General features: G+C 30.7%; 2 protein-coding genes and 1 long non-coding RNA gene across 6 annotated transcripts; all 3 read left to right on the top strand.

Moving 5' to 3' along the window:
- Nucleotides 1-1,138: 1,138 nt before the first annotated feature.
- LOC110728326 (protein FAR1-RELATED SEQUENCE 5-like) lies at nt 1,139-4,120 on the top strand. The gene is made up of 5 exons (XM_021907984.1): nt 1,139-1,351; nt 2,698-2,767; nt 2,840-2,932; nt 3,384-3,523; nt 3,584-4,120. Exons 1-5 carry the CDS (start codon nt 1,139-1,141, stop codon nt 4,118-4,120), a joined length of 1,053 nt encoding a protein of 350 aa, XP_021763676.1.
- A 562-nt stretch (nt 4,121-4,682) lies between these two features.
- Nucleotides 4,683-9,451, top strand: LOC110728338. 4 transcript variants are annotated; one of them, XR_002512668.1, is made up of 3 exons: nt 4,683-5,847; nt 6,360-8,600; nt 8,738-8,984. It is a non-coding gene; the product is annotated as an uncharacterized LOC110728338 (long non-coding RNA). The 4 variants fall into 4 exon arrangements; XR_002512669.1 differs by lacking the exon at nt 4,683-5,847 and adding an exon at nt 6,219-6,261; XR_002512667.1 differs by lacking the exon at nt 4,683-5,847 and adding an exon at nt 9,345-9,451 and having other exon boundaries at nt 6,220-8,600; nt 8,738-8,786.
- Nucleotides 9,452-10,580: 1,129 nt separating this feature from the next.
- On the top strand, nt 10,581-15,880 carry LOC110728324 (protein FAR-RED IMPAIRED RESPONSE 1-like). The gene is made up of 4 exons (XM_021907983.1): nt 10,581-10,713; nt 14,074-14,180; nt 14,444-15,116; nt 15,537-15,880. Exons 1-4 carry the CDS (start codon nt 10,581-10,583, stop codon nt 15,878-15,880), a joined length of 1,257 nt encoding a protein of 418 aa, XP_021763675.1.

Here is a 15,880-nt window from a genome sequence, read left to right as displayed (position 1 = left end):
GATATAATTATTATGCCCTTAAAGTTTATAGACATTTTCTAACAACTAGGTATAACATTCAAAAACTTGATCATTTCCTCCAAAATTTAAAAGATATCCGTGTAAAACTAAATGATATCATATGAAATTTAGATGATATTTTCTAAAGATTAGATAGTATCTTCTAAAACTCTCTTAAGATTAAAAGGATTTAGATAAATCCTCTGTAGTATGTGCATTATACTGGACAGGTTGTAGTATTAAAGATAACATTCAAAAAATTGACAGTTAAAAATTCAAAGCACTTACCTGATACAAAATATCACCAATTTAGGAGAATTCTTTTCTAAAAATATTGCACCATTTGTTACCTCTTCAATTATACTGTATATATTATTTATAAAAGGATAATATTAATATAAGAGTATCATTTATACATTACAAGATACAAATTATATATACAAGGATAGGTTTCCAATCAATAAGAAGGATATATATTTCATTTTATAACAATAAAGAATAAAATATATTGTTATATCCTATTATTAAAAGGATATGTTTTATAACAATTAAGAATATAATAAATTTATGAGAGGATATAAATTATTAATCACAGGATATGTTTTCCATAGTAGAGCATAGATGTAATTTTGTATAATAATTATAAAGGACATTTTTTTATACATTTAATAGCATAAGTATTATTAACAAACAAATATATGAAATCAGGATATTGCTATGTAAACAAAGGATATGATTTTCATCTTTTATTCAATGGTACAGAAAATTAGAAATATCTAAATAAAATATAATTATTTTTAAAAATATCTTCAACAAAATATTAATATTATTCAAAAAAGTTTATCCTAAACTAAGCGACACGTGGTTTCACCAAAAAAAATAAAATGACACGTTGTTTAATAAAAAAAATAATAAAAAAAACTTAAACCTAAAACTTGACGCCACCCTATATATAGTACACTTTCCTCTCATCTATCCAAATCTATGCTTCCTTCAATTTTCTTTCATTTTTCTTCAATTCCAAAAACCCTAAATCTAATTTTAATAAAAAAAAAGAGGAAACATGGAAAACAAAAAATCATCTCAAAATAAAAAGAAATATGATTCAATAGATGATGAAAAAATCGATATAAAATCGATGGAAATTCAATTAAGTTTTCTCAAGGGTAAATTACAGGGAGCAATTGATCGATGCAATGCTGAGGAAAACCTTTGTATTGAATTAACAAAAGAAGTGAACAAGATTGAAAATCTTGTTAAAGAGAAAAAGAAGAAAACATGGAAAGATGATATTGAAGCTATTGGAGAGGCTTCTGAAGAAATTTCAAAGGACATGCAGAAAAATAAGTGGGTGATTGGTCAATCATCAAAGTACATCTATAATTGTATCTCTTCTTTTTATCTGGTTTTGAGAGCACACTAGGAAATGGTGACTGCATTTCTTTAATTTTTCCTACCTAAAATACAACGTCTTTTATTTTTAACCCTGCAGGACAAACCCTACAAAAATCACCCTCTCATTTCCCAAATCCTCTAACACATCCTATCTTTAAAAGTAGGAATGTGGTTAGAGAGTTTGGGAAATGAGAGATTGGTTTTTGTAGGGTTTATCATTCAGGCTCAAACAAAAAATGTGTAGTTTTGGGTAGAAAAAGTATGGAAAATGCAGTAACAATGTCATAGTGTGTTCTTTAAACCTGGTAAGAATAAGAATATGATTAAATATTTAAATATTTTATGTTCGAAAGATGTATGATTAATGTTATTTTAGATGTATTAAAATTGATGTTTTTTTTATGATTATTTTGTACCCTATTTAATGGATATTAAGAAAAGATTGGAGGATATAATCTAATGTTTGTAGTATAGTTTAATATATAGTGTTTTAAGCATGTACTCAATTAACAAAAATTCAACCTCACACATACAAATCATTTCCTATTATTTATAAAATATATCCTCAATAGAGAAAAACATATCCTCAAATTTAGTTAAACAATAATATACCATATCCTCAATTCAGATAACAAATTCAAATATTAATAAATTATATCCTCAATAAAGTTATACAAATAATAAAAAATGTATATCATATCCTCAATTAATATGTTGAATATCCTAAAACTAATATGTTATTCGTTAATAATATGTTGAATATCCTAAAACAAATTATTACACTAAAATATTATATCCTAAATTTATATATTATATATTTTTAAACTAATATGTTGTTCCTTAATATGGTTAATATAATCGTTAGATAAATTAAATAAATAAGACTACAAAAATGTATTTATAACAAAAGTTGAAGCATATATTATATTTCGAAAAATAAAAACAGTAATTTCTTAAACATTTTATAAAAAAACCATATATCATTTTTAACAAATAGTTAACATATATAACAAAAAAAAAAATCGCGTGTTTTAAGCCCAAACCAAAACAAGCTCATGACTTATATATAGAAACTGAGTCAAAACAATAATCTAGGTTTTTACGCTATTACTCATTTTTGATAAAAAAAAAATCAACAAATCGATGGAGGAAAACTTAGCAAATGATGAACGAAATGCAAAAACATATCAAAAGAATCAATCAATTTCACCGAATTTTACTGTATCAACATCAAAAAATTGTACAAACTAGATCGAATAAAATGAAACAAATTATCCAGAAATTCAATCAAATGTTCAACAGGCACAAAATGATCATGGAAAAATATCAAAAAATTCTCCAAATGAATCTACTGTAACTTATGAAAAAACAGGTATTCTAATCTAAATTTTTTGCTTAACATTCTATTGATGAATTTATTGTAATATTCATATAAATGCTCCAGAAATTCAATCAAATGTTCAACAAGCACAGAATGATCTCAAAAAAGCATCAACAAGTTCTCCTAATGAATCTACTGTAACATCTGAAAAAATAGGTATTCTAATCTAAATTGATTGCTTATAATTCTGTAATGAATTTATTGTACTAAATAGAACCTTAGAGATTATATAATTTGATAAAAAATCTCAGTAAAAAATAGATTATTAGATAATTTTACTTTATTTTATATAACAAATAATACATGTGACCTAAGTTATAATAATGGTATCATAAATGCTAATGACTATGGGAGAAAATAAAATAAAGGACGTCAACACTAGAAAATATATTGTATTCAATAGATGATATAATATATAGAATAGAGGATATCATATATTGAAAAGAAGATATTGTTCACATTAAACGAGGATACGCTGCGTTATATAGAGGATATGATTCACATACAATAAAGATATGCTGCGTAAAATAGAGGATATCATTAATAGAATAGAAGATATGATTAATACCATAGAGTATATATTTATTTAAATGTTTTTAAATTGCAGATTTGGAATATTATAAATATGATAATGATGAAAATATCAAGTTATCTTTGATGGGAAGACGTGTTGATAATCGTGAAGATGCATTCCGAATGTATAAAGCTCATTCAAGAGCTATTGGATTCAATATAAGAAAAAATACTGTTAGGCGAAATAAAACAGATTGAATAGTATCTGATTTTTATTTTTGCTGCTCAAAAGAGGATTATATAAGAGAAAGAAAGAAAAAAGAAAAGGAGATAGCAAATTCAGAATTCATAGATGAGGAAAAACAGTCATCAAAGAAAAGAAAAGAAAGGAGTGTTAATGAGACTAGAACTGGTTGTAGAGCTAATATTAGATTCAAGATTATAGAATCTGGAGAATATTGTGTTATTCAACACAATATAAAACACAATCATGAATTGGTTAATCCTTCGGAAAGACATCACTTGAACTCTAAAAGAAGTGTTAAAGAAGAGATTGGAATGGTGATTGAAAAGATGATAGAAAGTGGAATTAAACCAATGGATTGCTATGAATATCTTAAAAGAGAGATAGGATCAAAGGAATCTTTAGGACACACAAAGAGAGATCTATTAAACTATGTGACTAGGTACAAATCTAGCATAATAGAAGGAGGAGATATGCAAAGTGTCCTGGACACACTACAACAGAGAGCAGAATCAGATCCTTCTTTATTTTACAGATTGAAGTTTGGTGAAAAAGATTATATAGTGAGCTATTTTTGGCGTGATTAAATGATGTTGGAAGATTTTAAAGCATTTGGAGATGTATTAATATTTGATACAACATATAGAACAAACAAATATGGTTTAATATGTGCACCATTTGTTGGAGTAAACAACCATTCACTAGTAGAAAAAATGCTATTTGTAACGCCATATTAGTAACTGGCGTATGTTATGCTAGTTACGAAAGCATTAATAGTAACCGACTAAAATAATGCCAGTTACAAATTTCATGACATTAGTAACCGGCGTAGTAAATGTCAGTTACTAATATGTGGTTTATCATTGTTTGAAGTTTATTAGTAATTGACTAAATAAATGTCAGTTACAAATATTAAGTCAAAGAAGATTTGACTAAAAAGTTTGTAACTAGCTTACGAACGTCAGTTACAAATATTAAGTCAAAAAAATATTGACCAAAACATTTGTAACTAGCTTACAAATGGCAGTTACAAATATTCAGTCAAAGAAACTTTGACCAAAAGTTTGTAACTAAGTTATAAGCACCAATTACAAATATTAAATTACTAATTCCTATTAATTTTATTTAATTTTTTATTGAAGTTAGTGGAAAATATTCTCGCTAAAAATAAACGCAATTTCTACCCTACTCCTGGAGTACTGTGAGCATGATACTCCAAGGGTCAAACGATGTTGTTCTATTATCTATCCCTACCTTCTACTTTGTTTTCCCCTTTTTCTTCTTGCTATACTTTGTTTCCTGTATTTTTTTTTCAATTTCAGTAAATTTCTTCATCCCTGTTTTCCTTTTTTCTTCCTGCTATTTTTTTCCCTCTATTTTAATAAACATAAGGCTGAAACTTTTTATTTTTTTTTCCTTTTACTCCAACTTCTCGTTACTGTTCTATTGCATTTCTCTGTTTTTGGCTGTGCTTGGCTTGAATCTATTACAGTGAGGTAGAGAGAGATAATGAGGATATGGAGAGGGTCCATGTGATGGAAAGAGAGAATGATAGAAACCATAAATCAAATAAGGTATGATCCTTTAATTTAGGAACTGTTGGGGTATTGGCTTCCAATCGTCCGGTGACATGAACATCATGTATCAATGTCAATGATAAATAATTCCTTATTATTTAATCATTTAACTATGTATGCATAGATTTTTCCTATGAAGTGATGAAAAAGGGTTGGAAGGAGAGTGTTGAGCTGAGCACATTCGATAGCTGATCATTTTGATTGGGTTTCAGACAACTCAGCAGTCAGCAGGGCTGTGACCTGTTCTTTTATTGATGTATATATGTTTCAGCCCTTTCAGGAGTGGATGGATGATGCAGGGAGTTGGTTATGAGGTTTTGTGTTCTTTTAGTCCCTGTGAATTTATGTGTTTCATCTGATCTTGCTTTCAGGGTGGAAAGATTCGTGATGTGCTTTTTGAAATTCTTGAGAATGAAGACGATGTTGTTATAAAGCATGGTGCACAGTCTAGAGAGAGTCGACGTGCAGCTACACAAGGAATGCACACATCAAGGTTCTGCTTGCATCCTGCTGGCGATACTCCATCCACTTGCCGTCTCTTTGATGCCATTGTAAGCCTGTGCATTCCAGTTATAATCAGTGACCATATCGAATTGCCTTTTGAAGATGTCATAGACTACAAGAAAATCGCAATATTTGTAGATACCAACTCATCAGTGAAGTATGGCTTTCTAGTTAAATTACTCCGGACTGTTACTGAACCTAAAATTTTGGAATACCAGCAGGAGATGAAGAAGGTATTGATCCTAATTACGAATGCTCTCTCTTTATTATACATGCTGTATATGTATTTTATAAGTTGGTATTGCCTTTTGATTGACATATCGGTAAGTTATGGATCTGCAATCTCGAAAGCAAATTATCTTTGATCAGTTGAATGTTTTTAGAATTTAAGATGCACTGTTACACTTCTTTTGTTGCTCAAAGGCAATACTTTGGGCTGTTAGTGTAACAACTAAAGTAGTGTATCTTTGGGTGTCATGATTTCTGTTTTGGGGCATTTGGCAGCGCGGGGGGGGGGGGGGGGGGGGGGGGGGGGGGGGGGGGGGGGGGGTGTAATATATGCTCTTCTCCTTCTTCCTCTTATAATTTCTCCTTTTCTCCAACTCGCTCCATTCAGTATTGTTTTGGTTTTTCGAATTATGGTTCTTGTAATTTTCCCTTTCTGAATTCAATAATAGCCTTAAAATTCGATTTAAATTTTGTTGTTGATCAGTTAGCTGAGTAATTTCGATTTTGTTCTTGCAAGGTTCTCGTCCATAACGACGAACGTCTTCCTCCTCAGCTTCTCCAACGATTTTCTATCACAATTTCTTTGCTGATTTTCGAATTTGGGTTCAGCAATAGTGCTTCTATTGAGGTTTAAAGGTATGTAATTTTAGAATTAGGGTTCTTGTAATTACCCCTTTTTTAATTCAATAACGGCCCTAAAAATCGAATTGAATTTTGTTAGCTGATTAATTTCACATCAAATTGCCAATGTGACATGCCTTCTTTTCACCCTTTAAAACCAATAGAGCCCAAATTTATTAAACAAATGGAGTAGGAGTTAAATTTGATTATATAATTTGGAATTTTACTTTGATATTGCACCATTAGAATTTGTCGAAGTTTATGATGATTTAAAACATCTTTTCAATTTGTCTTGGTACTTTTTGTTGATTTGTTTATTTGTTTAATTTTCATTTTTTACTGTTGGATCAATGGTTTGATGGATAAGGCTGAATGTGACTCTTGAGATGTATAGGGATAGGGATAATTATATGCTTGTTCTGGTATCTGATGCATTATTAGTTCTAAATATGCTATAATCTGGATTACAGGGTTACTAAAGATGATCATTTTTCTTTATGTTCCTGATCGAATTAGTGTGCATGCCTGCTTGGATGTGTAATTATGCAATCGTGGAATGGTTATATGTGTCTGTCGTTGTATTTAATCATGCATATTACTGATGATCTGTTTTTGATTTGGAATTTGATACCAAAATGTTTCCTGCATAATGCTCCGGTATGTTCATATACAAAGGCTACTAAATGATAATGTGGGCTACTCATTCATAATTAATTTATTGTGAAAACATATTAGAACCAACACTTGTGGAATTGTAATATAGTGACAGTTACTTGTCAAATGATGATGTGAAATCAAAGACGAGAATCAAACAAAGGAAGATATATAATGAAATGTTGTAGTCCCTACTATTCTGTAAATGTGAGTAACCACTAGTAAATTGGACTAATCAACTGAAGCTAGAATTGCTTGGAAATGGCTTCCTGATCACAAGTGTAATCCTATGTGTATAGTATGTCTAGGTCCCTCTTACATTCTTAGGTTGCATTGGGCAGGAGCCTCTTCGTATATTGGGTTAATGATGATGCCGATATTGATGTTAATGTTGCAGCGTTTTATTCTAGAAAATTCGAAGTAAATTTGAGGTAACATATGTTGTAGCCTCTCCTTTTCTTGGTTGTTGAAGTTTCTTTTAAGTTTTCACGTGAAACTCTTGCTAGTCCAATAGCATATTATAGCATTTTCAACTCACCGGCGGTGTGGCTATGAATTGCAAGTAAATGATGCTCAACCTTAATTCATGAAGTTTGTTTAGGGTGAATAGGTTAGAATCTCAATATCTTCCTATAGTTTTTAACTTTTATATTGATAGATTGACATGAAGATTAACATGAGCTGAATTTCAGAACTGAATTCAGAAATGAAAATCAGAACCGAATTTTCGAACTATAAAAGAAGGGGAAAAAATACTTGATAGCTCACAATGCAGTGTGCACCTAGAAGTATCTTTTAAATAACAATAGCCAACACTTCCAGATTTTGATATTTTATTGCTTGCATAACCCCTTAAAGTTATTGATCAGTCGTACTTGTTCTCGGAGGATCAGTTTGCTCGATTAACTTCAGAAAGCTCGTTCTCCTTCGTTACGAGGTATTTTTAGGTGGTTTTTTTTTTAATTTGAGTGAAATTTTGTCTACTTTCTTCCTGCAAAATTTCAGAATTTTTCGAGTTCTTTTGCTATTAAACTGGACTGTTTTCCGCAACTGTGTCAGTTTTAGTCCGAGTTAATAGTTATTGCTGTTTGTGTGCGATTTTGTTCCAAGTTGTGCTGCGATTTTTGCTTTGTTTTGTGCGCATATTGTGTGTATAAATCATGGCAGACGAGGCTATATTCAATTCATGAATAGACTACTCATTATATTCAATTTAATGGAAGTTTGATTTTAATTACTTGCTAGTGCAAACTCGGGTTTCATAGTGAACCAGGATTAAGAACATCTACTTTTGAGAGGTACCCTTATTTTATTGCTTGTATTCCGTCATTATCGATTGGGACGATTTGATACCGGTGTCTGTAGAAGGAGAGAAGGTTGATGTTAGGTGGCCTAATTGGTTTGCTGCAGTTGCAGGGGAGGCTATCAAAAGGTGGGTTTCGTGGTGGGTTGTTTCCTACTTTCCTTTGAGAAGATGAATAAGGTATATATTGTTCAATGTATCCCTTGTAATTATTGATTTGTTTTGAAAGAGTTTGGTATTTGAGATTGGATAGTGTTGATTGTTTAAATTGTTAGAAAAGATTTAATTTTTGATTAGACAAATGCATTGTTTGGTAGGTGTCGTGGAGTATGTGGACCGGAGGTAGAAGTTTTGTCTTGGTTAGAGGTAATGTCACTTGTAATATGGTTCCTATTTTCTATATAGTTGGGAATTCTTATTGGGTTGCTTGTTTAGATTCTACATAATTTGTATAACAGGGGAAGGTATAATTTGTATAAATCAGGAACTGACCATAAAACTATGTAAAATTGTTCTTGTCTATGGCTTGAGTTTTGGCATCCTAAATTATAAGGGTCTAACACACATACTACGTTTAGTGCATTTCTAACATCTTGGTTGTATGCTCATGGCAAGTTATTCCTTCTTTGTTGGATAAGACATTGTTCGACCAATCAAAAAGAAAGGGAAATTTTTTTTTGTGTGAATCTAGATTAGTTATTGAGCCTGTCATTTCAATGCATTACAAACCTGATTTTTTTTTTTTTTTTCATTTTCTATCTGAATTCTATATGCTATGTGTATTTAATTGCTTAAAAATTGACTAATTTTCTCGTCATTGCTCATAAGTTAATCTTTCCTTCATTTTGTCGAGTACTATGATTATGACTTGTTATCTAATTATCTTATACTAATTTGAGGTGAAAGTCTCGTGATGTCCTGCAGTTTCATTGCTTGTTGCTAAGATCTACTGATGTTGTAGGGGATATTTCAAGCGTTAATCCCCTAGCTTGAACCCACTGTGATCATACACTAAAGTACGGTGGCGTCCAAAAAGAAAGAAGATAGAGCAAAAGAGTCGCCAACAAGTTTTTTAGGAACTTGTAAACCGTTCACGAGGTGAAGGTTACACCCCTTAACGATCCAAGAGATCGTCAACTCCATAAGATCTTGAACCAAATAGGGTTCGGGGATAAAGGTACAAATCCTACCTAAAAGAGATTAAATCTGTCCTAATAATAGGCCTCTACTTTATTCAAATCGTATTCATGTGCGCTTTCTGACTAACATGCGATTAATAGGTTTAACCTTAAACATGTTTAATCTATGTTAATTGAATTTAGGAAAATTGTAAACTAATAATCCCACCTTTAGGTGGTCTTCCACAAACAATCCCACCTTTCTAAAATCCAGAAACAATCCCACCTATTCCCCCTATCTTCCATTAACGATCCTTCACCTGTTGAAACCGGTTAAAAAATTAGATTGCTTAGAACAACCGGTTTCTTCTAATTTAATTTAACTAGTAATTTGTATTACTTTTGCTTCTGCTATTTTGCTCTTTCCAAATACTATAAACCAACAAATTCATCCTTCAATTTGCAGTTCAGCTGCTCCTTTCTTGCTACCTACTACTTTCTCTCTCTTCTTCTCATATTTATTGCATTGTTTGTTAAATCTTAATCAATTTCCCCACTTCGTACAGTAATCCATCATTACCATCTTTTTGATTCATTCAATTTCTATTTATCCCTAACAAATTATTTTTTGGGGTTACTTCAATTTCTGTTTTTCTCATTTAAATCATCTGGGGTTACTTCAATTTCTGTTTTTCCCATCAATTTCATCTGGGGTTAGTTTAATTTCTGTTCTTCTCTATTAGTTTCATCTGGGGTTACTTCAAATTCTATTCTTCCCTATTTAAATCATGTGGGGTTACTTCAATTTCTGTATTTTCCCATTAAAATCATCTGGGGTTAGTTTACTTTCTATTTTTCCCCATTAAAATCATATGGGGTTTACTGAATTCCTGTATTTTCCCATAAAAATCATCTGGGGTTAGTTTAATTTCTGTTTTTCCCCATTAATTTCATCTGGGGTTTTATCAATTCTTGTTAAAATCATCTGGGGTTATCCCCATTTCGGCGTCGTAGCTGTTATCTTCTAGGGTTGAAGAAGAAGATGCCGTTGGTGAGATTTGCAGTGAAAAATGAATATGGTTTGGGAGTTGAAGAGCTTTACAAAGATGCAGTTGAGTCTGAAGATCCTAAAGCTGTTCACTATGTTAATAACTACTTAAATTACTCTTCACTATGTTAATCGAAGCTATCTTCGTTTAATTGCTTTAATTTGCAAATTTAAGAAAGCTAGGGTTTGTCGAAAATTTACCTCTAATTAGCCCACCTTGAATTGCTGTGCTAAGGACCTTAATTTCCTTCAATCAATGAACAATTGCAGTCCTTTCGATGAAGATAAGTTTCTGAAAGTTAATTTTTTTTTTAATTGTTACTTTGTTTCATAAAAATGGCGAAACTTATGTTTTTTTGGGGGAAAACCGTTGGAGAAGAAAGACTTTAGGGAGGGAAATAGAATAGGTTCACCGGTTTAAGGGGTAACCTGTAAAAAGGATCGTTAATGGAAGATAGGGGGAATAGGTGGGATTGTTTCTGGATTTTAGAAAGGTGGGATTGTTTGTGGAAGACCACCTAAAGGTGGGATTATTAATTTACAATTTTCCTTGAATTTAATGCACAAATAAATCTATTATTGGCAATCACTTGAATTATAATCAAATTAACCCTAAACAAGATTATTAATTATCTTATTAAGCGTGATTACAAGTACCAATTCCCTTTAAACATGCATAAAAGGTGTGATCAAGCAATAACAATAAATATCAAGCAACATAATAATAATATTAATAATAATAATAATAATAATAATAATAATAATAATAATAATAATAATAATAATAATAATAATAATAATAATAATAATAATAATAATAATAATAATAATAATAAGATCCTAGGCATGATACTAACAAAATTAATAACAAATCCTAGCATGTCACTAAGCAATAAAAACCAAATCTTAAACCCTAACATGATACTAACTATCATAAATATTAGAAAGAACATAGGAAGCATCGCATGAATTATAATTATCATATTTGATATTATAACCTTTTCCCTAAACATAATACTAGGAATCATTGTTGTCATTCAAAACATCAAGCATCCTAACATGATACTAGAAATCATAATAACAACCTAGACATGATTTCTATATCATAATATCAATAAAAACAATTGAAGAACTTACTTTGATGCCTCGTACCTTTTTCTAATAACAAAATATACACGTTAGTAACTTCAAGGAAAATAATAAACAAAACAATTAAATCAAATAATTGAAAGAGAGATTTGGGACCATACCCTCATAAATTAAACCTTTCACGTCTAGGGCGAAGGCAACTTCGAATATGACTAGGTGTATCTAGATCTTACGAATGCGGAATTTTGTATTTGAGAGAAGACTAGTTTAGAAAAAAAAGAGAGAGAGAGAGAGTAATCGAGAGTTGGTGAGAATTGATGATTATTGATGAAAACTGGTTATCCAAAACGGAGTTTTTACGACATTATTTATAAAGAAAATCAGCTAAAAAGATAAAATATCAAAACAGAGTTCTGGCGCACCTAAAACTGGATTGGCGCCAACGCTGGCTATTGGCGTCAGACGCCAACATTAGCGCCAGACGCCAAGCGTAGCGCCAGGCGCTACAGCTGGTGTTTGGCGCTGATCTGGAAATTCACGCGTTTTCTTAAAATCAGATAAAAATTGCCGTATATGAGGATAAAATCGTATTTCCCTCAAAAATGCTCTTTGATTTTAATTAAAACTTTGAAAAGTCAACAAAAGTCAATTTATCAATGCTAATTGAACTAGGAATGAAAAGAACCTTCTAGAAGAATCTAGAAGACTAAAACCATTCCTAATTGCATTGGGAATGATAAATCCATATTAGGCCCTCCCCTAGATCATTGGGCCGCATATAAGGCTCAAACCGGGCCCAGTTTAGTTAATTGGTCATAACTTCCTCAATATTCATCGGAATTGGGCTTATAATATATCGTTGGAAAGCTCTTGTCAAGCCCCATCAAACTAAAATATTATTGGACCCATATCATGGACCAACCAAACTGGATTGGCTGTTTTCTTAAAATAAATTTTCAAAAACAGAGAGAAGAGAAAAGAAATTAAAACTATTCGCAACACTAGACTTTCCACACTTTCACTTCATTCGATTATGATTCGACGCGAAAGGTACTCATCACCGGGTTTGGTTTTGTGGAGACACAAATGGGTGTCTACAGATGTCCTTCATGAAGGACATCTTGTACAAATCCTCTTTCTTTTGAGGTTGACAATATTATGTATCATCTAATCTTTGGACCTTTTCATTTGTTTCTAAATGATGTGCATCTACAAGTGGGTTATGTCTGTAAGATATCTTGGGACATCAAATCAAAGTATTGATATTGGAGAAGTATTCAGAAGCTAATGCTGAAGAACATTTAGATGAATCTTGCGCCATCTACCCCTAACACTCTAGGTAATAGTTCTTTTTATTTTTATTTTTATTTTATTTAATTTTTTTCTCTTTTTTCAAATTTTTTATCAATTGAAAGTTTGCTTGTGCTAGAGGAATAGGAACTTAGTAGCAAGAAAAAAATACAGCAACTACTAGAATTGGATGAGTTTCGAGAACAATGGGCTAAGTTTGGCAAGATTTACAGCGTACAACGATATAGAATTGGACGAGACTCGAGAACAAGGGGTATTCTTGTAGACTTAATTTTTTGTTGAAAGACTAGTTATTTTATTGATCAATGTTATGATTAATCGCATTTAGCTTAATAAAACAATATAACACATTTCTATATGACTACTTTTATTTAGCTTAATAGTTATTGTTATTACGTATATTCCTAAATTGTAAATCAATAATTTTTTATTCAAGTTTTAATTGTTTTGTGGAAAATATAGTTTATTTTGTTGTTTGTTGTGGATGAATCAAGTTGTGTGAAATTATTTGGAGTGTTTATTGTATTGTATTTTGTGGGTGAATTCAAATTATGTGGAACCATTTGGAATATGTGTTTTTTTGGTTGATTTGTAACAGGTTTTAATCCATTTGACAATGGGTCGTTCGGTAGAAAATACTACCAAGCATGTATTCAAATCAAATATTGATCAAAATAAAAATTATATATTTATTAGTAACTGGCTTAATCTAATGCTAGTTACTAATAGATTATTTTTTTTAACAAAAAAAAACTATTCGTAACTGGCGTTAGGCTACGCCAATTACAAATAATACCCTTATTGTAACCGGCGTAACTCAACGCCAGTTACGAATAGTATGCTTTCTAACTTGGAAAATAGGCTATTTGTAACTGGCGTTAGGTTAAGCCAGTTGCGAATAGTACATTATTAGTAACCAACATTAGCCAGTTACGAATAATTTTCACTAATTGTAACGGTGGCATTCGCAACCAACAATGCCAGTTACAAAAAGTCAATTTCGCCAGTTACAAATAGCATTTTTTTTTACTAGTGATTGGAGAACAACAATGTTTGGTTGTGCTTTTTATAACTAATGAAACTGCAGACACTTTTGAATGGGTACTAGAAACATTCAAAAAGTCAATGGCTATAGCACAACCAAAGACCATTTTTACTGATCAAGATCAAGCAATGAGCAATGCAATTGAAAAGGTAAGATATTCTTCAAAGATGATATATATAATTCTTTTGCAGAATGAAGTTTATCAATTTCTTTTGAATGAAGTATATCATTAAAAAATAGATGATATTCTACAGGAAATGAATGAAAATTTAGACATTATGATATACTCTAAAAAGTGTGATATCATCCATAATGTTAATGGTATCCTCTTAAGGCTTTATAGTATCCTATAAAATAAAGATTATATCCTCAAATTATATAATTTATTATTTTAATTATATAAATATTTTAGGTTCTTCCAAACACAAGACATAGGTTGTGTTTGTGGCATCTGCAAAAGAACTTTATATCAAGATTTCGCCAGCTGAAAAGCAATGAAGATTTTAAGAACATGTTTGACAAATGCTTATTTGGATGTGATGATGAGAAAGAATTTGATGAAAGTTGGAAATATATGGTTCAAAAGTATGGATTAGATGAAAAAGAGTGGTTTGATAGACTGTATAACCTAAAACAGAAATGGTGTCCTGTGTTTAGCAAAGACATTTTTTCAGCTGGAATTTTGTCCTCCCAAAGATCTGAAGTTACAAATAGAGCAATATCATTCAAGGCCAACAAAACAACTTCATTATATGAATTCTTTTATATATTTGAAGCTACAGTTGAAAGATGGAGAAGCAATGAAAAGGCAGACAACTTTAGATGTAGAATAGAAAAACCAAAGACCAAATGCAAACTCTTAAAACAGGCTGCTGATATTTACACTCTCAACATTTTTAAAGACTTTGAAGAGGAATATGAGATAAGCATGAGATCCTATATTAGAGATGTGTCAAATGAAATGACAGCTGGTCTAAAGATGTTTGAAGTGTCTTTGAATGAGGATTTCAAATACAATAGTAGTGTATTTTACAGTGCAGATCTGAAGGAATTTGCATGTTCCTGCTTATATTTTAATGAAACAGGTATATTCTTGTTCCTGAATTATGTTAATTATAGAACCTTATTTTTAATTTACCTTATATTGTATTCAGTTTATTATTTCTTATATAATGTAAATTATAATCATCATGACGATGTAATGTATTCTATTTGATAATGTAGTCTATGTAATATTTGATATCTTATATTCTGATGATGATATAATATGTTACTTATGTTTATATGAACAAGTATTATTTGTTTTCATATACTTAGGGTAATGCATATGCATAATGTATTCACCATTCCTCCACATTATGAAAAGATGGAAAAAAAATGTAAAAGCAAGTATTTGGGAAGACAAACAAGGTATGTTATTTAAAATAATGTAATTAATATGATATTATGTATTAGAAAAATAATATTTCATATGATTACTGAATTATTATTTAAAAAATTTTCAGGAAATGTTGAAGAAGTTGCTACCATGATAGATACTCCATGGAGACACAATATTGCAAGAAATTTCTATAATTTAGTATACATTTGTCAAAAAAATGATGATGCTAAAAAAGTGTGTGATGAATCTCTTGACAAAATGTATAAGGCAGTCAAGAAAGTATTTCAGACTGATGAAGAAAAGATCAAGGAAATCAATGAAGAAGAGGAAAGAAGAAAAACAACACCTGATCCTTTACGTCAAAAAAAAAAGGAAGGACACCTGGAAGAAACAAGAGAATTAGAGGTCACTTTGAGAAGCGAAAGACAGCTACAAGACATGCTAATGAATTTGGAACAAAAACTCTAA

This window comes from Chenopodium quinoa, unplaced genomic scaffold (assembly GCF_001683475.1).
Source record: "Chenopodium quinoa cultivar QQ74 unplaced genomic scaffold, ASM168347v1, whole genome shotgun sequence".
Classification (NCBI taxonomy): Eukaryota; Viridiplantae; Streptophyta; class Magnoliopsida; order Caryophyllales; family Amaranthaceae; genus Chenopodium; species Chenopodium quinoa.
This window is presented reverse-complemented; position numbering and strand designations above follow the sequence as displayed.